Source organism: Bactrocera tryoni, chromosome 1 (genome assembly GCF_016617805.1).
Source record: "Bactrocera tryoni isolate S06 chromosome 1, CSIRO_BtryS06_freeze2, whole genome shotgun sequence".
Taxonomy (NCBI): domain Eukaryota; kingdom Metazoa; phylum Arthropoda; class Insecta; order Diptera; family Tephritidae; genus Bactrocera; species Bactrocera tryoni.
In genome coordinates this window covers 48,469,836-48,494,979 of record NC_052499.1, presented here as the reverse complement: position 1 = coordinate 48,494,979, position 25,144 = coordinate 48,469,836, and the positions used below count along the sequence as shown (strand labels likewise).

The following is a 25,144-nucleotide window of genomic DNA, read 5'->3' as shown; positions in this document are numbered from 1 at the left end:
TACAAACTGGGCGACCAAAATCAGGATAAGGGAACTTTTAATACCCTTTTATGCGAAATGAAATGCAACTGTGAAAAGCTATAGCTTCGGTGCGACGAAAATTAACGTTCTTTTTTATTAATGTTTTTTGTAGTAAGTTTTTTTTGTAGTAAGTTTTTTTTGAAGTAAGTTTTTTTTATTTTTTTTTGTAGTAAGTTTTTTTTATTTTATTTTGTAGTAAGTTTTTTTTATTTTTTTTTTGTAGTAAGTTTTTTTTTATTTTTTTTTGTAGTAAGTTTTTTTTATTTTTTTTTGTAGTAAGTTTTTTTATTTTTTTTTTGTATTAAGGGTTTTTTATTTTTTTTGTAGTAAGTTTTTTTTTTATTTTTTTTTGTGGTAAGTCTTTTTTTATTATATTTTTTTTTTGTTAAAAAAGAATGAATCCATAATTTTGACATCAACTAGTTAAGCATATTTTTCATAACATATGATCTGCTAAATTTAACTATTTGTTTTTCTCCTCCAACAGCATACACTTGCTGCTGGCAATGCCATACACAAAGTTCCCTCAATGTATAACAGTTTCGACACAGGTGGGATATTTCATTTGCTCTGCGCCTAAAAACAAACCAATAAATGTGTCAAACAGAGAATGCAATTTCTTGCTGCTTCTTCCCGTTTCGTACGCGTATCGTGTGTGTTGTACTTTTCCTCATCGTCGTTGTTGAAATTAAAAATCTATTGTTTTTAACTTCATACATTTTCTGTTTTTCGAACGAACACAAAAGCACAAAACAACGAAATTGTTTCTTCCTCGTAATCGCCGACAACGTAAAATCGTTAAATTACTCGAAAATGTGGCCCAAACGAATTGTGAACAACGAATTTTTCGCCGTGTGTCGGTTGTGAATCTCGGAACAAACGAATAAACGAACAAATCGACAAAAGAAAAATTAATCGAGTCAACTTTTAGGCGTATATACGTCAGCTGAAAGCTGAAATCTGCAAGCTGCTAATGTGCGGCATGATAAACAAGTTTGCATATTAATTTAACACATTTTCATATGTACATATGTATATACATACATACACAATGGACTCGATACATTATTTATAATGTAATTGGTTCATTTCAATTTTCTCTACTAGCAAAAGTCACTCACTAAACACCCACAAAGCATACACGCACACTTGTACAGACACATAAAAAAACACGCCCGCTTTGGAGCGCAGCAACCGTACAAACCTTGAAAAGCCAAGAAGGTGGTCATAATATGAGAGAAAAGTGCATTAGGCATGGATTCTTTTGTCACCTTCAACTCTCGATGCGGTGCCAACTTCAAGGGTACAGCGCGTGGCAGCACAACACACACACACCTACACACACACACACGCATTGTTGCTTAGTTATAGGGGTGGTTCCGATGATTGCGCTCTGTGCGAAGTGTGACATTTACTAGGTGCATTTCTTCATTACCAACGGCCACGCATTTGCGTGTGTAATTAATACTCCTACTTAAGTCTCATAATCGCGCAGTAACTCTCTAAACCCCCGCATCCAACGAGCTATCGAACACGCCGCCACCGCCTGGCCTGCCGCAATAGTCCAGCGTATGCGTATTTACTTTCTGTGTTCCTCGGCAACGCCAACCAATACCCCACTCACCCAACAAATACATACGAAAAATAAACACATACACACACACTAACGCCCATTCAAAGGCATTTGTATGATTATGGCGATTTGTTTGCGCGTGCGTGTGTGTGTTAAGAGCCAACCTTAACCCACGATTAATGCCACTTTCCTAAGCATTCGGTGCTATAAAGTGGGGTTCTCTGCCCATCACCACTACAACTGTAAAAACAATAACAACAATATTTATCTAACACAAACACCACGCAAAGACACCCGCTATCAGCTGTCATTTCGTGGGAAATCAGTGCAATAAAGTGCTTGTCGTAGTGAGCTTTTAGGAGTAAGGTGAAGTTGAAGCTGAAGCTGAGGCAGCAAAGCAATATTTACAGTAAATGTGTTGATAGCCAGAGCACTGTTGCTGGCAGAACTATTTAGCTCGACTTAATAATTAAATAATTATTTATCAATGCTTTAATGAAAAATAATCACAATCAAAACATTTAGTGCTCAATATAACAATGAAAGGAAATATATTAGTGTGAAGAACAAATAACAATAAACAAAAAAATTAAAACTGTAACATATGTATGTACAGATGCGTGCAACTAATTAACAACGACTTGTCCCTATAAATTAATAAATTAAATGACGATTTCTGTAAAATTTTTAAAGGTAAAAATATAATTTTATTTTGAATTATCTTCTATGAAAGTATGGTCAGATTTAACTGACAAATTTTTTTGAAAAAATCCCGTTATTCTGAAATAGTTGAGGTCTTTTATGTAATAGTGAGTAAAATGGCCGTGTATATAATTAGCAAAGTGTACGTTACTATTAAGAAATTAAATAATTTTAGTGAATAAAAATGAGTAAGCACAAGTCTTGTGATAAGGACAGATATACAAGGATGGGAAATGTTATGGAGACATTGAAAAGACCCTAAATTTCCCCAAGCGGTTGGATTTTAATTAATGCAGTTAGGTATTTCAACAAGAATAAAATGACAAAACAAGTACCAAGAAAGAAGAGACTTCGAGTTAATTATCCGCGATTCAAAAAAGGATCCCCACAAGACGGCAAAACAAATTCGAGTTGCAATTTTTGGAGAAACCCCAGATGCACTATTTGTAGTTACCGTAAAAAGACGTTTATGCGAGGTAAGACTCTTTGGAAGAGTTTCAAGTATGAAGCCATTACTCTCTGAACGCAATCAAAGGAGCCGCTTAGAGTTTGCAAAGAAATACCGCCATTGAACAGCAAAATAGTGAAAAAGAGTAGTATTTTTCGATGAAAGCAAGTCCTATTTGGATTTATTCAGAGGGAAAAACTTATGTCCGCAGGCCTCGATGCAAGGAGTTGGACCCCAAATACACTAGGCTAACTTTAAAACATGGTGGCGGTTGTATAATGACTTCGGGTGCCATTATCGTGATGAGGTGTTGGGCCTATTTGTAAAATAAATGGGCGAATAGACCAGTTCAAATACGTTACAATCATGGACAACGCAATGTTACCACATCCTGATAACAATATGCCCGTAACGTGAATTTACCAGCAAGATAACGACTTGAAACATACTGCGCGTGGTACAAAACAATGGTTTGAGGGAAAAAAGGTGCTTCTATTAGGCTGGCTTTCATGCATCCCGGACTTAAACTTAATCGAAAATCGTTGGACATATTTGAAGAGAAGAATTCGTTCCCATAAAGTTAGGAATTTCCAGGAATTATATGAAAAGGTTAAACCATAATAGAATAATATTCCAATGGACATCTTGTCAAAGTTTAGTAGAGTCAATGCCTCTTAGATATCAAGCCGTGATTGACAGTAATGGGTTTGCAAACAAATATTAACTATAAACCAGAAATAAAATAATTTTTCCAAAAAAAAAGAAAGCGTTATTAATTAGTTGCACGACCTATTTTTGACTTTGAAATGAGAAAATGCCTTTATTTTATAAAAGCTCTTTTATAACAAAAAAAAAAAACTAAATATACACAATTTATCTTTAACAATACAAAATTTTTTTTTTTCGGAAATGAAAATATCAACCGATTTGGATTTTTCCTACTAGCGTTGTTAATTAGTTGCGCGCATCTGTACATATGTATTATAACAAAAAAAAAAAAAATAAAAAATAAAAATAAAAAAATTTATCTCACATAAATAAAATAATGAAATAAGAAATTTAATTATTTAATTTTATTATAAATATATAATTAAATCTAATACAACAAAATAAAATAAAAAAGAATTTAAAAGTTTTATAAAATTAATAAAATATATTATCTCTAAATAAATAATCAAACAATTTTTAGTACATAATATATCAATAACAAAAAGTAGTTGAAAACGAAAACAAAAAAAAAAAAAACAAGAAAAACGAGGCTATAATATCCTTCACAAAGAATTCTTTACAAGAACTTGATTTTGATTGGTCTGCTGGTATGACAGCTATATGCTATAGTGACTCGTTCCAAACAATTTCTTCGGAGATTAGCTAATAATATGGAATTAATTATATCGCACCGAAAAAAAAATAATAATAATAATAAAGGAATTATATCAATAAATAACAAGAAAACAAATCAAAGCTGAAAGAAAATATCCTTCATAAATAAAAAAAAGTTTTCCATATAAAAACTTGTTTATTGATTGTTCAAGCTAAGGCAGCTTTATGCTATAGTGTCAAATCTAAACAACATTTCGGAGATTATACCGTTGCCTTGAACAATAAGCCATGCTAAGGTTAAGTGAATATATCTTGTCGTTTAAAACGTTTGCTATGCAAGAACTGGATTTTGACCGGACAGTTGAATACTTTAATAGTCCGATCTGGTTTAATCAAAGATTATAGCGTAAGATAATCTATGTGAAGTTTCGTGCAGATATCTTGTTAAATAAAAAGTTTTCCATACAAAGGCTTCGTTTGGATGGATCAGTTTATATGGCAGCTATATCATATAGTAGTCCGATATCGGCAGTTTCAACAAATCTACAGCTTCTTGGAAAGAAATAAACGTGCTCGAAATGATCAGATTAAAATCTCGAAAATCGAGGGATTAGTTTGCGTATATACAGACAAGACGACGGACATGGCTTAAGGGGGGAGCCTGCTTTAGCAGCCTCAAAAAATCGAAATTTTTTTTCTTAAATCTCTTTAAAAATAGTCTAAGAATATGTCCCCTAAGTTATAAATGGAAATTCGAGTTATTGTCGAAGCTAGAAGGAAAATAGTGACCGAGCGTCTAGCAGATATATGAGCGCTTGGGCAAAAAGCGAAAACTTTGACGCGTGATTTCTCGATTTTTCTTAATTGGCGGGCAGGATAGAAAAAAAAAACTAAACGTCGTATGAAATTGGGGCAAAGTTAATTACCTTTGGCTTTAAATCATCTTCAATTTAAACTAAAAAAAACTACGAAAAGTCAAGTTTGAACATATTTTTAAAGAACCTAAAGTAATTTTTTTTTGGTCAAAAACCACTTTTTTTTAATTTAAAAAAAAATTGTAAAATTTTACACTTTTTTTGAAAGTTTTTTATTTTGACTAGAAGATAAATTATTAAAAAAATGAATCTCTTTGAATTTTTTGTTTTCGACAAAAATTGCGAACTACATCCTGTCCGCCGTCCGACGAATGCGCATGGGAGGTGCATCGGGCAATTGCTACCCAAAGGCAGAATATAAAAGATTTCGTATCGAAAAAATTTGTAAATGATACCTATAAACCGTAGAAGTTTTGCTTTAATCAATTATTTCTTTCCTTTTCAAAAAAAAACTCAAAAAAATCAAAGCCTCTAAAGCAGGCCCCCCCCCCCTTAATCGACTCAGCTCGTCACACTGACTTATATATATTTTCAATTGACTCAAAACGTTTTCCCCGGAGCGGTCGTTTGAGTTTGCTGAATAGCCAGAAATCACGCAGAACTAAATCAGGCGAATACGGTGGTTGCGGCACGATTGGATTTCACGAAAAACTAACGATGAATCAATGCAGTATGCGACGGTGCATTATCGTGGAAGCGAAACCAAAGGTTGTCGGTCTATATTTCCGGCCTCTTTTTACAAATTGCTTCGCGCAAATGACGCAGAGTGTTCCTCGTTGACAGATTGGCTGGTCGGAAGGAATTCGGTGTGCACCACACCTCGATAATCGAAGAAAACTATCAACATAATCTTGCTTTTCGACCTGTTTTGACGTGTTTTTAGGTAGCTGTTCACAAGAAAGGCGGTGTGAGGCGGGGCCTTGTGAGCGGGGGCAACTTCCAACCGGCTGCGATGTCTTGTCGGACCCGATTGACCCTTCGTTTAAGTCCCTTGAGGACTTCCACGTAAAACTTGGCGTTGACGGTTTATCCAGGAGGAACAAATTCATGGTGGATGATGCCAATGATGTCAAAAAGGACAAAGAGCATCATTTTCACTTTGGATTTGCTAATTTTTCCGGTCTTCATCGGCGACCCATTTTCGGGCCCTCCAAAAAGGCCTGGTGTCACCGAAACACACTACTTCTTGCTATAGCAACATCTGGGTAAGCCGGCTTGATCATGTCAAACATCTCTGTCGCAGATTTATCGAGTTTCACACCGAAACAAAATTATCACATTAGATAATGGTATCTTCTGTCGGGCGCAGCCACTACTCCATTCTTCTTGGGTTCGAAGTTTAATTTGAAAAAAATTTCAAAAATATTTTAAGCTAATAACTAAATTGAGGGTAAGTTGTTGAATAACTGCTGCCAGAAATCTATCTATCTTCGATGGTAGTTAGTTTGCTAAATATCTGAAGATTCGGAGTTAAACTAAGACTCAATTTCAATTTTATTTGAGATGCAAAATAATTGTGAAATCAATGCGAAAAATGCATTTTAAAGCCACATTACATATTAACGGATATCAATATATCTAATGCAATATGCGCATATGTGACTATAAATACGCTATGTAAAACAGTAAGGGGTTGCCAACCACAGCACTCACAAACTAAACAACTTAATTTGTGATTTCGAACCGAACTTGTAATGCAAAACCAAAATTCAAACCCTTGGAGATATGATTAGCAGTTGGCGACACGACCATGCATGAGCATTTGGCAACTGGCATAAGGACTGCGGCGGCAGTGTGTCAGAGCAGCCAGTATCAGTGACAGCGCTGTGGTCGTACACTAGTTGGCTATGGTTGCGGTTGTTGTTGTTGTTGGCAAAGCGTGTCTTCCTACACACAGAACACACACAACGAGTACGCAACTATGTATGTACATAGCCGTGCTGGAACACAGGAGCGCAGGCTCGTCCCTACAGTTGGCAGCCGGCTGTGTTGGCTTACAAACACAAGCACACATGCACACACACATAAGCGCTTTTATGTATATTTATCGTATTTTGTATGTAATCATGTAAGTTTCAATGTTTCGCCAATTGCATGCGGACACTTTGCGTGAATCCAGAGTGTGGAAGTGAATTAGTGAGACGACCGAACTCACCGAAAGCGCACGACAATCACACGCAATACTTAAGTATCCATTGTAAGAGGTGAAGTGTAATCATTTAGCTGGTGTGAAGTGAAATAAGCGTAAACACATTCGTTGAAGATAAATTCAAATTAATATTTTACGAAAATTACGAAAAATCAAAATAAAAATGAGCGCCTTTCGAAATATAAAATATCAATTGGCAACAGGCGTGCAAATTGTGAACAAAGTGTTTCAACAATTATGGAAAAAAAAATTTATAAAAAAATTATTATTTTATTGTAATTTCTTTTTAGAATTCAAAAGATGGCAAGCATTAGCTGAAGTGAACAAATTTAAAGCGTATATAAGAACAACAGAAACATAGTAAATAATTTTATTAAAAAGTAATTTAAGTAAATTATTGAAAGCAAACAGTGTTTTATAAAGCAGAAAGAAAGCAAGCAAACACGGGCGATACTTGCTTTACTTTCACAAAAGCTTTTCGAAACTCCCGTTGTACAACGTCTCAACGCCTCAACGCCTTCACCGACATCAACAACTATCGCCTTTGGCAAACTACCGCATCGCTAGTCGAATTGTAACTCAGCATCTGAGCAGTTGTCACGATGGCCGATAAAGGAAAGGAACCCCCCAAAAATACGGAACAAAAGAACCAAGTGACCCGCGCCATGCCCGAACAGAGCAATGACTATCGCGTTGTTGTGTTTGGTGCCGGTGGTGTGGGTAAGAGCTCGCTGGTCTTACGTTTTATTAGGGGCACCTTCCGCGAAACGTACATACCGACCATTGAGGACACCTATCGGCAGGTAAGAGTGCAAAAATATATATATTTTTTTTTAATCTGTGTATGTTTCCTAATATTACACAATATTTATATTTGAAACAATATAATTTGTAAATAACACATTGCAGTCCTTTCTTAAGTGGTTACGTGGGTTTTGAAATTTCAAAAATTGTTTTTTTTTTATGTTTTTTTTAAATACTATGATGTGTCTAGAATACCCAAAGTTTCAAGGCAATCTCAATAAAAGTTTAGCAAATAGAAGCTTTGGGTGAACGGGACTTCAAAATAGACCGGTCCGCTACTTTCATATTTAATCCTGCTTTTCTCGAATCATCGCTTTCAAAGATTTATCAGAAACTAGTCAAGCGACCTTTTTCCGACTTTTTCTAAATGGGATGACCTCTGATTTAACTAAGGAGTTTTTTTCGACTACAACTGATTTTTTCAAAGCAATTTGTGCTAAAAATTATACCTAAAATCATACTGTCTTTTCGCAACTTTACCAAAATTATTATTTTTTCTATATCCTTTGATTAATCACGCCCTATACTCATCTACTACCGATGAAACTTGATTTTTTTTGATTTTAGATGAATCCTACGTCTCTAAGGCAGATCATCGCTAGTAAACGTTTTTGGACGGTTGACGTTTTGACCAGCTGTCAATGGCAGATTTTCCACACATTTTGTATGAAAACTTCTTTAATTTACTGTATGAAAAAAATAAATTGGTGAATATAGACATTTTTCGGCCATCAAAATCCACGTAACACCTTAAGTCGAACTAATGAACGAATTGATCTGGTTCAATCTTAAAGTTTTTAAAAACCATATACGAGTATATAGTTTCGTAATCAAAATGACGCAATTTTCGAAAAACGGACACTTTGTTTTTCTTGCAATGCAGAAATAAATAGAATGTAACTTCTTAACGGCATGGCTCCCACATCGCAAATATCGCCTCATCTACTGCATTCATCATATATAGTATGCCTCCCCCAGGTTTATTAAACATAATGAGACACTTTGGGTGTGATTTTAATTTGCCATAAGAGGAATTTACTTCTGAACTACGTACTCAGTCCAAAATTTATGAAAAGTGTTGACATAGACATTTATATTCAGTTTTGACATTATTTTCGTAAGCCTCGGTCTGCAGCTACATTGTGAGGCATCTCTAGAGATCGTTGCGTCGATCCACGAGAGATGTTGAGGTGCCGTGCTAACTCTCTGATGCCATCAAGATGATTCCCAAGAACAGTTTCTTTAACATTTTCGCATCTTTTACAAAATTATGCAAAGTACATTTTATTTGACATATGGATATCAAACTTCACGCGAATTCAGGAAAGTTGTACATAATCTAGGAAACACATACATATTTATCGGTTGGCGCGCACAGTTTAGTTAATCTTTTCGACACCATTTATGTAGGATTATTGGTCCTTTTCTTCAAAATAGAACGGCTGCCTGTTCTCATTCGTCAAATTTCTTTTTAACGAGAATTTTATTGAAGTCTGGGAACAAGAAAGTGTCGCTGGAAGTAGACGAGGTTAGTGTAGTGGATGTGGAGGCAAATAAAAATCTTTATCGATCTCATTTTATGGCCGCCAAAAATAATTTAGTCCTTTTTAATGTTTTCTGCTTACCAAGCGACCTATTCGAAACTTATATAGTCAACTACCAGTTGTCAATTCTCGTTCCGCAGAGTCTTAATGACCATAATCAAGACACGTTTTGGTATCAGCAGCATTTTTTTCAAAACTTGTGCCAATTATCTGTCAACTCTTCTATTATCTATTCTTCACATAGACACGAAATGCGATTTTAGTAATATAATTAGTCGTCTGTCTAGCCGAGTGTATGGAGTATTAAATAAGATGTGAATTCAGAAAAAAAGGAAGAAATTATATTTATAGCCATCAGGCACAAGTTCTACAAGCTGTTCTTCAAGACAGACCGTGTCAAATGTTGGAGTGCTATAAATAATATAACTAAATTACTTTTTTTTTTGTTGGAGGAAACTTCCAGTGATTGTCATAGCATACCTTAGCTGAATTAACAAGATTTATTATATGAGGGAGGACATCATAGGGCTTTTGTATATGATTTCGCTTCTGTCATACAGCGTCGTTCCTGACATAATTGTGGAGTACCGGCTTTATAAAGCAGTTTTCTTGAACTAAACTTTTTGCAGGAATATAACTGGTTTTATCAAAACTTATGGGCTCAAAATTATTATTATTATTTTTATATCTTAAACAGGGAATTTTATTTTTGAAGCACCCAGAAGGAAACTTCGAAGGTACAATAAATAGATACTGATCTGAAATTCTTCCCTCACCTTTTTCTCCCCAAGAAGCAGCTCATTTGTCGGAACCACCGATATCGGGCTACAGCATATAGTTGCTATGCAAACTGTACGATAAAAATCAAGTCTTTGTATGGAAAACTTTTTTATTTGGCGGAAACGGTGGTCGTTTGCATATCTGCACGCGTTTACGCCAATTTTTGATGACCCGGTGTAGCATTTCGGCCGGAATTTCTGCTAAATGTTGTCTTCGAGCTCCTTGAGTGTTGCTGGTGAATTAGCTTAAACTTTTGACTTAAGAAAAGAGACAGAAAAAACAATCTAGAAGTGGACCATCTCTAGAAATTACCGAGTCGCCAAACTTTTTCACGCAAAGTGTCCATGTTTAGACGTCAAACATAAGGCGTGGCACACTTCTTGCAGAAAATAGAAGTCGTCCATCAAATAAAGGGAAAAAAGTCGATCAACATCGATCAACATAACGTTCGCCGTTGATAGTATTTTCTGCCTCACTTCGAAAGAAATAAAACCTGATGATGACCGTAAAATTTTGACGCCAATTCGAGATACCAAGTGCAGCCAGGTCCTTCTCCACCCGATTTCTCCAACGGAATGGTGGTCTTCCTATTTCTCTGCTTCGATCGGCGGGTACTGAATCGAAAACCTTAACAGCTGGAGTGTTCTCTTCCATCCGACAACACGATCCAGCCAGCGCAGTCGCTGTCTCTTGATTCGCTGAAGTATGTCAATATCGACGCATATTTTGTAACATCAAATGCGATATTCGCCATGGCCAATGCGCAAAGGACTATAAATCTTTCGCAAAGCTTTTTTCTCGAACACTCTTACCGACGACTCATCAGATGATGTCACTGTCCATGCCTCCACACAATATAGCAAGACAGGAAAGATGAGCGACTTGTAGAGTTTGGTCTTTGTTCGTCGGAAGTGGACTATACTTCTCAATTGTCTCAGTCCGAAGTAGCACCGGTTGGCAAGAGTGATTCTGCGTTGGATTTCCAGGCTGACATTGTAGTTGCTGTTATTACTGGTTCCAAGATAGACGAAATTATTTACGAAATTATTTCTGAAACCTCGTTTAGTATCGAACGGCTCGGAGGGTTCCTTCCCGATACTGACGGAGCTTTTAGTCTAGCTTAACGTCAACTTACACAGCCGTATTAGCTTTGGGGGAATACCAAGTTTAGACATAGCGACATAGAGGCAATTCCTTTTCGTGCTGTCGAAGTTCCTTTTCACAATTGCTTTGCTTAAAGTTATTTTGAAATTGTGATTACGCGCTTGGTATATGATTCTGCGTTTAGTCGCTTACATAAATGCATATTTAAATGTCAATTTAAAGAGTTGTCTCAGTTGTCAGTTGAAAACAAGTATACGTACTACTGTGATCAAATTGAAAGGTGAATTTTGTCCATTTCATCTCTTTCAAAGTAATCCTCTCTCGCTGCAATACACTTATGCCAACGAGTTTTCCAGTCATCATAGCGCTTGGAAAAATCCTCCTTCGCCTTCTTCGATTAAGCTTTTATATCCTCAATTGAGTCAAAACGGTGTGCTCGGAGTGGTCAATATTTTAAGATGAAATTTAGCATAGATGTCACTAACAGTATTACCAACTTACAGAGAAAAAGTTACCAATTCGAAAAACAATCGTAATGTAAATTAAAAATTCACCTTTCAATTTGATCATATATCTCCATATAAATCAGTATATAACTATCGATGCCTGTCCACAAATCTTGAGTGAAAACACTGAGCCTCAACAAGTTGTTTATTTAATTCTTTGTTTTGCTGATTGACTGCCATTTACTCACACACACACACTGGTACAATGGCACACAAGCAAGCAAAGCTATGAAACACGCAGCGTTTAACACTCGAATCGATTATCTTCTTTAACGGTGAAATATGGCAAAAGCATGACTGTATACAGTTATATACATATGTATTAACTTAAATACATACATACATATGAACATGTATGTCACGCTGCATACATATGTACATGTTCATATGTATATTGAGTGGGAACCGTCAGCCTGGCTCCGAATTGTTCGGTTATAAATAAGCCAGTACACGCAACGTGCACGCATAGAATTTAATTTAAACCATTTTAATAGGTGCAATCATGCATACGTTTACATGCGGCGCGAAAGAAGTATCTCCACACATTAAATATATGTGTTTAAGTGATGACAGTAGACGCTTGTACAAGGAAATTGAGATTTTCGAAAATATTATTGTTGTAAAAAAGTATGCATACATATGGTTGTTGGTTCCGGTCGCGTTGTTTGATATTAAAAAAAAAACTTTCAAATCGAATTATGCTTACGGAATAAGGAAAAAAAGATCGTTTACGGAGACCTTTTCCTTAATTTGGATCGATCAATTTGTATGGCACTTATATGCTACAGTAGACGATTCGAATATATTCAGAGAATATAGCGTTACCATATCAAATGAAGATAGCTCGTGAAATAAAAAAGTTTTCCACACAAGCATTTGATTTTGATCAATCATCTTCTATGGCAGCTATATTATATAATGAGATCAATGGTCGGCGGCTCTGACAAATGAGCAGTTTCTTGGGGAGAAAGAGTCGCCGGAAACATACCAAATCGATATCTTAAAAACTGAGAGACTAGTTCACATATATACGTACGTATATGAAATAGCTATACATTGTGCAGTGGGAAAATGTACCCGGAAATTGTATATAAACGCAAACTATTTAATTATTCATCAATATTTATTTTGTCGCCTTAAAAATAGTTTCCACCAGATGTTATACACTTATGTCAGCGATTCTTTCAGTCCTCGAAAAACTTTTTGGAATGGCCGTCAGCTCCTTTTTCGTTCGACGGAAAACGGGTTCCATTCCGATAATTGTTGACTTGTTTGCTTGTCAAACTCATAAGCCCATGCCTCAACAGCGGTTATAATGCTCTCCATATCTGTAAAATTAGAACTCGCATGTCCAAAGAGACCTGTTTACGGTACTCTTTTTGAAAAAAAAATCAACTTTATCCGTACGAGTCGGGCAAGAACGCGGTTTATACTCAAAATATCCACCAAAATCATTTGAATGGACCCGCAAGAGATATCGAGCTCTCTAGCCATCTCTCTAACACTTGCCTGATGATTTTCAAGCACCATATCCTTCACTGCACTTTTTTAATACTATCATCAGTTGAAGAGTTCGAAGGTTGTCCAGGTCGAGGCATGTCTTCAACGATTTCTCGAGCGTCTTTGAAGGCTTTGTATCACCGTAAGCCTTTTCCAACATTCGCAATGATTCCGCACACGGCATTTAGTTAAAAATACAAAATTTGAGACAAATTCTTTGTTCGATATTTTTATCCAATGTAATAATTACAACGCACTACTTAGGTGTACCGACTTAAGCAGGTGCTGTAGGCAAACTGGTTGACAGATCGCGCTCATATTCGGCGTAGTAATTACGAACAGTCCTACCAACTTTACCCGGTGAATTTAATTACAATTTCTAGCTGCTTTTTTGTCAGAATGTACTAACGTCATGCCACTAATTTATATACCTAAATACTTTATAAGGTCTCCGAAGTTTCTTTTTTAGTTTTACCAACTTCATGACAAACCTTATCTTCCCTGTTTGGGATAAAAAAACCACCGCCTTTGAAATTTGAGATAGCTTGATTTAATGTTTTTAGAAATTATCAAGTGGGTGGCTAATTAGGCACAGCCAAATCATCTCTCGAGCGGAAAAGGGATATTTAAGGAAGATTTTTTGTAGTTTATACTTTGCCCTTTGATTAAATATTATATGAATATACATATATTTTGGGGAATCAAACCAGGAGATGTAGGTAAGTGGTCATCGAATGCTTCCTATTTTTAATAACAGACTGTTGGATCTAAAGCTTAAGCATTTTGGATGGTGATACGAAACTTATGAATACATATTAAAGCTATACATAAAAAGTTGGCAAACAATTTTAACTATCTTTAAGAAGTATTTTTGTAAAGTGAAACGGGACCAAGTGTTACTTCGACTTTTATATATTAGTTATTGCTTATTTGATATATTTTTTCTCAGTATTACCAATTGATTTAAAATAATAGAAAGTCTTCTTGAATTTAGAGTAGTATCCTCTTACGCATTACTTACTTTTGAATTAACTAATTTCATGTTATATTATAAACTCACCTGATTTTCGTTAATTATTATTTTTTAATAATAGTTCCTTGTATCGCCGTTGTATTGTACTCACATGTATATACCTACACACAAAAATATCTGCGAATGAGCATAATCGACTCGTCAATACATTATTCATAGATCTACGTAGGTGAAGCTTTTGTGCGGCATAAAAGCAGCACCCAGTAAGCCACAAACAGTGAGATAGCGAGCAATGCAGACTTCAGCCAATAGAGGAGCCGTATGGATTTTCATTGAGTTAAATGAAATCTTTGAAGATTTGATTTGCTATACACTCGATTGATCTAAGAGCGAATCAAAAATTCGTATTAAACGCACAGTTTTAATTAAAAAGGCATAATTAAAATATTATCTGACGAAAGCAGAAACTGGTAGTATTCATCATACAATTCAATTATTTAAGTAGTCATTTTCTCATTTAATCAATTTCTTTTGAATAAGTATTGGCAAAATGATCAAAAATTGTATTAAAACTAAAGTTTTGAAAAATATTCTTTTTAATTTAATATTTTTGTTTGAATGGTTATTTACTAATTATACCCTGAAGAGGGTTATGCCACGAGGTTTGTCATGTCCGTCTATCTTTTGCATATATGCGAACTGGTTCATCAGTTTTTTAGATATCGATCTGAAGTTTTCGAAACGTCTTTTTCTCACCAAGAAGGTGCTCACTTGTCGCAACAGCCGATATTGAACCGAATATAGCTGCCTTAAAAACTGAGATCAGAACTGATCAGAATCAAGTGCTTCTAGGGAAAACCTTTTTATTTGACAAGATATCATAATGAAGTTTGACATTGATATTTCCCAAGATAATAGTAGGTACAGATCGTTCCATTACAGCATGTATCTGCCTTACAAACTGATCGATCCAAATCAAGTTCTGTATGAAAATTTGTTTTTATTTGAGAAGGGTATTCTAGCTTCGGTGTAAGCGAAGCCAATGTTTTATTTTGTTTTTCTTTTTTTCGTGTTATTTGCGGCACATTGCTGCTTTAAATGGTATTAGTTAATTTACTGTAAACAAACAAATAAACACACCTACGCATGTTGTTGCAGTCTTCTGTAGGCTTTGATTTGGTTTATTTTTAGCGAACATAAATATTTTGGAACTCTTCGGTTTCTATATAAAGCGAATATTTATTTTTAATTTGTATACCATATTACAATCACTTGGAGCGAAATGTGACTGTTTGTTTAATTAACCACTTTTGAGAGGAAACTAATTAGGTTTGTGCCCAAATGACACTAAATATAGAGCTTGTGATTGCTCATGTGAAATGATATAGAATAATATTGCAAACTAATTAGTTGCAAATAAATATGTTTTATTTATAATTGCACATATGAATGGAATAAATTCAAAGAGTTTACAAAATTTACGCTGAACATTAAACCGGAAATTCGTTTATAAAAAACACATGTTTTGGTTAGGTTAATCTGGTAGGCCAATAAAACACGCACAGACCAGTTTGGTCCCTTGCGATACCAGATGGAGTTCAGTTGCTAGGTTTATGAGCAGTAGGCATCTTTTAGAATGCCTGCGATTGACGCGAATTTTAACAGATTCTGCGGCCTCACTATCGATACTTCCTCCAGTGTATGTGTCGCCACCAGACAGTGACCAGTTAGTATTCCATCATATCCCTACAGTCTCTTCTGTCGATTGCCAATAGGAGTTTTGTATACTTTCAATCTACCATTTGCACATGACTTTTGCAGTTTTGCACGCAGGGAGCTCGCCCCATCTGGTTTTGACTTTACTTTACCATGCTTCTGTCGAGATCGCCGTATAGATCATGCATGAGTTTCCCAATGTTGATCACGTTTTCGGATGTTAGCCGTACACTATTCTATTTTATTTCTATTTCGTCCACTATTTCATTACCCTTGATGCCTTTGTGGTCTGGAACCCAGTAGAAGTGAAGTTGCTTTTTTCTGGCAATACTTTCTGCTGCCGCCCTACTACCCAAAACCCTTTTAGCCGATAAGCGATACGAGGTTACTGCCTTGATTGCTGCTTAGCTGTCTACGTAGATGTTGACTCTGGAATTGCCTGCAGATGCATTAGAAGCTAGTTCTGCGGCTTTTGCACTAAAAAAAAAATCAGCTTGAAGTATACTGCAGTGGTCTGGCAACTTGAAAGCTTATCTTATGCCTAACTCTGGACAGCATATTCCCGCACCAACTACATCGTCCATTTTCAATCCATCCGTACAGATGTTTAGACTGTTGCGCATACCTTTACAGCAGCCACCTTTTTCTATGTTTACTTTCAACCTTCTTTTCCAGTAGTAAAGAGGAATCATGTAGTTGGTGTTTGCCCAGCCGCCATGACCCACCGAGCTATGCCCAAATATTAGATAGATGTTTAGACTGTTGAGTATACCTTTACACGAGCCATTTTTTTCTATGTTTACTGTGAACCTTCTTTCCCAGTTGTAAAGTGGAATCATGTAGTCGGTATTTGCCCAGCCGCCATGGCCAAAGATTCTATATGAAAATTTTCCTGCAGCCAGTAGTCGTCCCGCCGATTTTTCTGCGCAGTTTTCAGCGAAGAGGTCTCTAGGTAAGAGGTTTTGAACCAGTTCAAGAGCCGCCGTTGGAGTTGTTCTTAAAGCTCCTGTTAAGCACAGCGCTGCGAACCTTTGGACCTCTTCCAATGGCTTCCGATAGATGGATTTTCGTACGCCTGTCCACCACACTACTGCACCGTGGAATTGGTCTTACAATAGCTGTGTAGCACCAGTGCATGAGAGAGGATGGGGGCTCTCTTCCTGTTGTGCCGAGCATCTGCCTACACGCATGTAAAGCATTGCCAGCTTTCTTCACTCTTTCTTACACTTTATGCTGCCGTAGCAGTTTGCTGTCTAAGACTATCCCAAGACAAACCCATTTTACACCCTGATATATATATATTTTTTTTAAATACTGCATAATGATTTTTAAAACTTATAAAAAACCGCTCGAAGTCATGAAAATATTGCTGCCGTTCGGGCAAATGTTGCTGAAGACCGCAATTTGTCGATTTCAAGCCTTTCACAAGAATTGAGACTGTTTCAAACCACAACCTGGCAAATTTTGAGAAAGGATTTGCGCTTGCATCCAAATAAAATTACTCAAGAACTGAAGCCGTTGAATCACCGTACACATCCTGAATTTACAGATTTTGCCTTGGAACAACTTCAAAACGATAACGATTTTTTTAAGAATATCATATTCTCCGATGAGCTTCACTTTTATTCGAATGTTGCGGTAAATAAGCAAAACCTGTCAATTCTGGTGCGCAGAAAATCCACAAATTATTTATGAACGACGATTACATTCACCTAAATTGACAGTTTGGTCTGGTTTTTGGTCTGGTTTTTGGTCTGGTGGAATCATCGGTGCAAACTTCTTTCGAAATGAAGCTGGTGACACCATTACTGTTATTGTCAACGGCGTGCGGTATAGATCGATAATAACCAACTTTTTATGGTCGCAATTGGAACAAGTTGATCTTGACAACATCTGGTGCGCCCAATAGGGTTCTACGTGCCACACAGCAGAGCCGAATTATTGCCACAAAGATTCGATAATTTCAAGCATTTTATTGATTCAAAATACACTTTATTGTTCAGTATAATCTCTCTAAACATTAATACACTTGCTCCAACGATCCTCCAATCTGTGAATCCCATCCCAGAAGTGAGAATCCAGAAAATGAAAAAGGATTTTTTTCTTGTTGATAGAGCCAAGTCTCATCTATAGTGATGAATCGACACACAAAATCCACTTTCTCCTTTTTAAAAGGCTCCAAATGTTACTAAGAAAGCCGCATTCGAATGTAATTTGTTCCACTTTGTTCCCAAAATTTCACTTAATATATTTCTCAAACTGCCTAATGAGATGTGTAGAGCCACTACTAAACTGCATCTCAAAGACCTGTGTAAAATTTCAGGAAGATCGGTTGAGTAGTTCTCGAGAAATCTTGCCAACCGACTTCAAAAACGCAGTTTTGAGAAAAACGCGTTTAAAGACGGCGCACTTAGCCTAGCTAGACTCGAGGACACAAGTTCTCGAGGCTGTATCTCTGAAACTATTACTCGGATCAACACATTTAGAACAATTTTCCAGAGGTTTTGTAGAATTTAATTAGACAATAAAAAAATAGATTTTTTGAAATACGTAAAGCCATGTAACACCTTAATAAAAAAACGTTATTTTGACTTTTTGATTTTCGATTGAAAATTAGGCTCCGATATTAAGTTTAAATAACAAAGTAACAATAAAAAAAAACTCGATTATATAAAATTTTCTTTTAAGTTTGAGTATACGTGAAAATTGAAACCTTTTATTACCTACAACTTTGCCATTTAATATTTTCCTACTAGTTTTTCCGGCAATCGAGATATTTCACTCTTAAAAATTTAACCACCCGTTTTCAGATCGCCTATAACTAGTTTTTCCTTTCATTGTTGGTGATATTCTCTTCTTTATCTAATAATTTTATCATAGTATTATAATTTTTTTTCAAAAATTATCGATCCTGATCTAATATTTTTTTTAATTCTTATTATTGACATTAACATAAAAGTAAAAAAATTGACTTTTAGTCCAACTCACCATTCTTTGGCATCAATCCCTATTTATTTGTTAGCAAAATAATATTTTTGGCATGTATTATTATTGAGCTCTGAAAGCAAATTCATGAGTGTGCATGGCGTATAAGTAACTTTCAGGCACACCGCAGACAACGTGGCGTATGAGTGATATAAATCACAATTCGCTCTTGTAGGTCAGCCAATAACAATGCAAAGTGCTCAATGGAACAAATTAAGAACTCAAGTGTATTGCATTCATTTCAGTCATCCTTTCGGAGAGCTGTAAAGCTTATTTAAATGACTCTATCGACGGATGACTAATGCTCATCCATTTATATTATATTAGACATTTATACTGCACTCACTTTATCTACATACATACATATGTATATACATAGGTACATGTGTATATTATATTTCTGCTTGATCACCAGCATATAATTAAAAATGCATTAGTTCACATAAAATACACATTTGCGATATTTTACAATTATAGCGCTAAGATATTGGGCTTAAATTACTTTCGCATAAAAAAAAAACAAGTTCTCAATTACTATTTCGCTCATGCTCACAACTCATTTCCATCAGGTGATTAGTTGCAATAAAAATATTTGCACACTGCAAATAACGGACACAACAGGCTCACACCAATTTCCGGCTATGCAAAGACTGTCGATAACCAAGGGTCACGCGTTCATATTGGTCTATTCGGTGTGCTCCAAGCAGAGTTTAGAGGAGCTGCGACCAATTTGGCAGAATATTAAAGACCTTAAGGTAATTGCCAATAATTGCTACTTTAATTAAGTGCGTCATGTGTATGTATGTGTGTGTATATGTATATGTGTATTGCAAATAGCTAATGTCATTTGCGCTAACTTGAAATTTCTCATTTCCAAAATTTTACTCATGCAAAGGGGCCGGACGTAGTTAATATACCGGTGATGTTGGTGGGCAATAAGAACGATGAAAGCACTGAGCTACGTGAGGTGACACAAGCCGAGGGGCAGGCACAGGCCACCGCCTGGGGCATATCGTTTATGGAGACATCGGCCAAAACCAATCACAACGTCACCGAATTATTTCAGGTAAGTGCCAAATGGCAAAATGAATGCGTGGAAATATGTGAACAAAGTGTTGTTGTCGGCAGCACCGGCACACCGCATGTCTGTATATACATACACACATATGTAGGTATGTTCAAGTGTATGTGCGCTTGCTATTAGCGTTGCGTGCGTATGTTTTCGGCAATATTGAAAATGAAATTATGCTAATTTGGTCGAAAGACATTATGACACGTGTGTACTTACCCAAACCGTTTCATGTATTCGCCTATATGTAATTATGTGTGTGTATACATTCGTACCATACAGGAGCTGCTCAACATGGAAAAGTCGCGCATAGTGTCGCTGCAGTTGGATGTCAAAAAGCATAAGAAGCAGAAGAAGGAGAAGAAGGTCAAAGAGAGTAATGGTGCTATACCGGAAAACGGCGAGGGAGCAGCCGGTGCCAAGGAGAAATGTCAACTCATGTAAGGCTGTCAGCGTGTAGCGTAACGTCTTCACGCGTCAACTGCGCTTAGCAGAGGTAACGGTGTTGTCGGAGTTAGTGAATGAATGGCCGCGTTGAAGGCCCAACTTGCGCCTTACCGAAAATGCAAGTGTTGGTAAAAGCGCCAGCGGCACTCGGGCAAGCTTGTTGACAATTATACTCGTTTTGAATTCACTTCAAATTAGCTTTAAAAACAAAACAATTTTAACTTATACTCAAATGTTACATATTTTAGCTATTTATTTATATTTAATAGTAATTTAGGCTAATCAAGTGCATATTACACAATTATTTAAGCATTATAGGTGTATATACCTATATATGTATATACATATATACATTATATATACTGCATATAGCTGCATGTAGAGTGCATTTGTAAATTTTCATATATGTTGTTAAGATTTATTAGAGCAAACCAAAGAGATTTTCAGGGGCCATTTCACAATTACATAGAAATACAAAATAATTTTTGCACACCGAGTGGTGAAGGAAGTGCATGCAAAGAAAAAATTCGTGAAAAGTACATTGATATCCATATGTACTTGCAGAGAAGTTTGCTAAAAGTTCATAAATATTTTTATTTTTCAAAGCAAGCTCTCAATGCGCCAAGAAACTAAAATAAATATGTAGCGTCATTTCATTGAGTCTTTATTGCAGAGCGCAAGCCGGCAAAGATTTTGAATTCCGCTTTCTCCAACATAGAAATTAATACTTTAAATAATTTTTACAAATATTATTATTTTTTAGATGAGATTTTTCCAAAAAAAAAGTTTACAAATATTATTATTTTTTAGTTGCAATTTTTCCAAAAAAAAAGTTTACAAATATTATTTTTTTAGATGTAATTTTTCCGAAAATTAAAAACAATATAATAGTGCCAATCGACTGCCGTGAACTGTAGAGCTTTCAAATCGATAGTCGAAGCTATTTTTCTTCAAATTTATTTTCTATTTTTCTGAAAATAGAGCGCCTTTCAGTCAAAAAACCAACAATTTCGTTTACAAAACTACTGAAAAACTGTGCCATCAATTTAAATCCACTTGATAATAAATCCACTTGAATAATATTTATGTGGAGCCATATCCAAGATTTAAGTAGAGATTATTCTAAATTTTTCTAAATATTTTTTCTAAATATTTTGTTCAATAATTAAATTTCCGAAAATTTGTTTTTTAATATTTTATTTAACAATTAATACTTATATTAATACATTTTTATATCAGTAAAATTATGCAATCAATATTTTTGTTCCAAATGTTCATATTATTATACATTAAGGCATACTTATAGGCGAGGATAAACATGAAAGAGATATTTGCTCAGTCATCCGCCTATTTCTCCCCTTTTCTCTCTTTTTGTGAGATATAAGAAGAGTTTCTTTTATGGTTTTCAGAATATTTAAAACAAATTTAAAGAGGTTTTTTAACTATTTTTAAAAAATACATAATTAATGTAATTATTAATACTTACATATTTAATTTAATTATTAATGCTTACATCAATACATTATTATACCAAAAAAATATATATTTTTGTTCCACAAGTTCACTTTTTTCACAGCACCTCATGTTAGTTAAGCATTTTAAGGCATATTTATAGGCGCGTGACATTTTTAAGGAAAAAACATGAAAGAGTTATTTAGTCAATTGCTCTCTCTCTTTTTATTTATATGTAATCAAGTAAATAATAAAGTTTAATCCAAACGCTATAAACTTTTCGGTTACAATAACGTTCGTCGTGCGCCATTTTTCCAACTTGATACTCAAAAAAAATTAATAATTCTATTATTTTGCAAGAGGATGCCATATTTCTTAGATTTACTACACGTGCTTGACGCTGTATTCAAAATTGGGCTAAGTGGTTGGTTTTTAAGAAAAGTTTTAACTTCTGGGAAAGCTGTAAATTAGCTTCCAATTATAACTTTACTTTTAAACAAAGCTTAAATATTTATAAATATGATTTCTTAGTAATTTCTAGTTTAACTTTTGACTTAAAATTCATCGAAGAACTCACTAACATCAAGACACATACACACACACTTATAAACATACATATCAAAATCTGCTGTACTTTTTTCTTCGTCAAATCCTAACTATTGTTTAACTCAAGTCGTTTGGAAATTTCATAGAACAACAAAATTTCAATAAAATTTCACCGAAAATACTAGACAAACATATATAAATTTGTATATACTCGTATATAATACATATGTACATATATAGTGTGTTGCAGCTGTTTGCACAAAAATTGGTAAAATTAAAAAAAAAAAATATTCCTTGATTTTTTAAACAAAATTTTCTATAATAATGTGCCATATTATTTTTGTATCTAATGTAGGTAGCTTGCTTTAATTATATACAGTTAAAATGTGATTCTTGTGTATTTTTTTTTCTTAATTTTTTTTTATATTTTTTTAATATTTTTAATTTTTTTTAATTTTTTTTATTTTTTGAAACCAATTTTAATATAACAATATTGATTTGTTATCCGGAAAATTTCCTGAAATGCAGATTTTTAAATTTTCATATTTTTATCTAACGCAACACACTATGTATGTATTAATTTTTAATATTATTTAATACTTTTATTAAAAAACATATATCGCTATACATTGACAAAATCTACAAATATACCTATAACTGTATCTGTATATATCCGAAACTGTAAACTATTGAACAGCTCGCTAAACGATAGAGAATCTATCTAAGTAAATACATAGCAGGAAATGTACCGTTGTCTATGTGCGTTTTTAAAGCACACACACAGCCATACATACACACAAATGGTATTTAATCAATATATGTATATATATACACATACTATGCAATCATATATATCATAATTGATACAAACATATACAATATACATACATATACTTATATATACATATATATATATATACTACATATAAATAGTGGCAAATAATTAACGTACATACAAACCTATATATACATGATATACCTAAACGAAATGACATAGTTATACTACAATTACCAGTACTTACTACAATTACTAACTGCATCTGAAAGCCAAAAAATTACTCTAAACAAATAAAAGGAAAACAACAACAAATCGTAAAATATTATCAAATATTTAGCAATAAATTATACATACATACATTAACTATTACTACCACACATAGCACATCCTTAAGTATTTTATGTAAACACACACACACACAAGCATAAGTGCACTGGCATTCGGCCAGCAAGCAGAAGAAGTACCAAAGAAAATTGAAGAAATTTTACAAACAAATATGCATAGATAAATATACAGTTAGTAGTTGCAATGGGCAAGTAAATGTATGAACAACGGTGCTTACAAGCATGAATATACATTAGGGTGTCCGTTATTTTTCAAGTTGATTTTTATACCCTGAAGAGGGTATATTAAGGATATATTGATAAAACGCCAGAGACCCTACAAAATATATAGCTGAATGATCAGCATGGTGAGCAAAATCGATTTAGTGATATGCGCCTGTTTGTCTGTCTGTATATATACGAATTAATTTGTCTGTCTGTATATATACGAATTAATTCCTTAGGTTTTGAAATATCGATCTGAAATTATGCTCAAGCTGTTTTCTCCCCAAAAAGCTGCTCAGTTATCGGAATCGCCAATATCGAATCACTATAGCATATATGGTGAAGTTGCCATACAAAATGGACGACACCATGTCGTATGAGTAACACAGAATGTATAAATTACTTGAATAAATGAGTGATTTCTACATTCTGTGTTACTCATACAGCATGGTGTACTGTATGAATGAAATACATTCGATGCATAACTCTAACTGCCTATAACTTTGAAATAAGTATTTTTATTGAAAAAATTATTAAGAACTTTATGTTGAGCGGGAAATTTAGAATATTATAGTTTCTGAGTCGAGCTTATTTTCTTGTGAGTTAAATTTAATGCAAGAGATCAAACAATCCCTCGTAAAGTGTGTGGGAAAGTAAAATTATTGGTTTAAATTGAAAATAAGGAGCATCTTAGCGTTAAATTCTGTTTTTTGGATCAAAACAGCAACTTGGGAAATGACTGTCACCCTAATGTACATACACACACACGAACGCATATCTGAGGCATAATTTTCTTATTTTTGAATGCACTGCAACTGTTAGCCATTTTAGTTTAGCGGGGTAAAAGGGTCAAATGTACGATTAACACAAACTAAAATTTGCACACATATACATGCATACATACATATGTACATACATACGAACTTTATCAACTCAAAGGCTTGAAAAAGAAGTAAAATTAGGTAATTTGTACATGTACACATATATTTATTTTTCTAAGCAGCACAGCAACAACAAATTAACCCTACATGCACACACCCACTTATATATACAAGTACATAATACATGCAAACAAATTGATTGCTACAAAATACTCAATAATATTTACTAAGTTTAAGCCGGTAACGACTTGCATGCGTAGCCCCCGATAAAATTAGTAAATAATTCAAGAGAATTACATACATACATATGTATACCCTACATACATACATACACACAAGTATATTTTTTAAATGTAAGCAAACCAATAGGTGAATAAAGAAAGCTTTTAAGCTTTTACGGCTCTTATACAGTTAAGTTAG

The 25,144-nt window shown here is 34.6% G+C and overlaps 1 protein-coding gene across 4 annotated transcripts; it reads left to right on the top strand.

Moving 5' to 3' along the window:
• The first annotated feature begins 443 nt into the window (after nucleotides 1–443).
• Nucleotides 444–21,305, top strand: LOC120766798 (GTP-binding protein Di-Ras2). 4 transcript variants are annotated; one of them, XM_040092501.1, is made up of 6 exons: nucleotides 444–996; nucleotides 7,062–7,186; nucleotides 7,382–7,894; nucleotides 19,573–19,758; nucleotides 19,899–20,069; nucleotides 20,355–21,305. In XM_040092501.1, exons 3-6 carry the CDS (start codon nucleotides 7,694–7,696, stop codon nucleotides 20,514–20,516), a joined length of 720 nt encoding a protein of 239 aa, XP_039948435.1. In that variant the 5' UTR covers nucleotides 444–996; nucleotides 7,062–7,186; nucleotides 7,382–7,693; the 3' UTR covers nucleotides 20,517–21,305. The 4 variants fall into 4 exon arrangements, with proteins under 4 accessions (XP_039948435.1, XP_039948434.1, XP_039948433.1 ...); XM_040092500.1 differs by lacking the exon at nucleotides 7,062–7,186; XM_040092499.1 differs by lacking the exon at nucleotides 7,062–7,186 and having other exon boundaries at nucleotides 444–1,014.
• Nucleotides 21,306–25,144: the final 3,839 nt, after the last annotated feature.

What these genes read in the sequence shown, in the direction of transcription:
- LOC120766798 (XM_040092500.1), top strand. Translation starts at nt 7,694, where the DNA reads ATGGCCGATAAAGGAAAGGAACCCCCCAAAAATACGGAACAAAAGAAC. An exon ending in TTGAGGACACCTATCGGCAG is followed by an intron (nt 7,895 to 19,572) that starts GTAAGAGTGCAA and finishes CATTTCCATCAG; the next exon opens with GTGATTAGTTGCAATAAAAA. An exon ending in ACGTCACCGAATTATTTCAG is followed by an intron (nt 20,070 to 20,354) that starts GTAAGTGCCAAA and finishes CGTACCATACAG; the next exon opens with GAGCTGCTCAACATGGAAAA.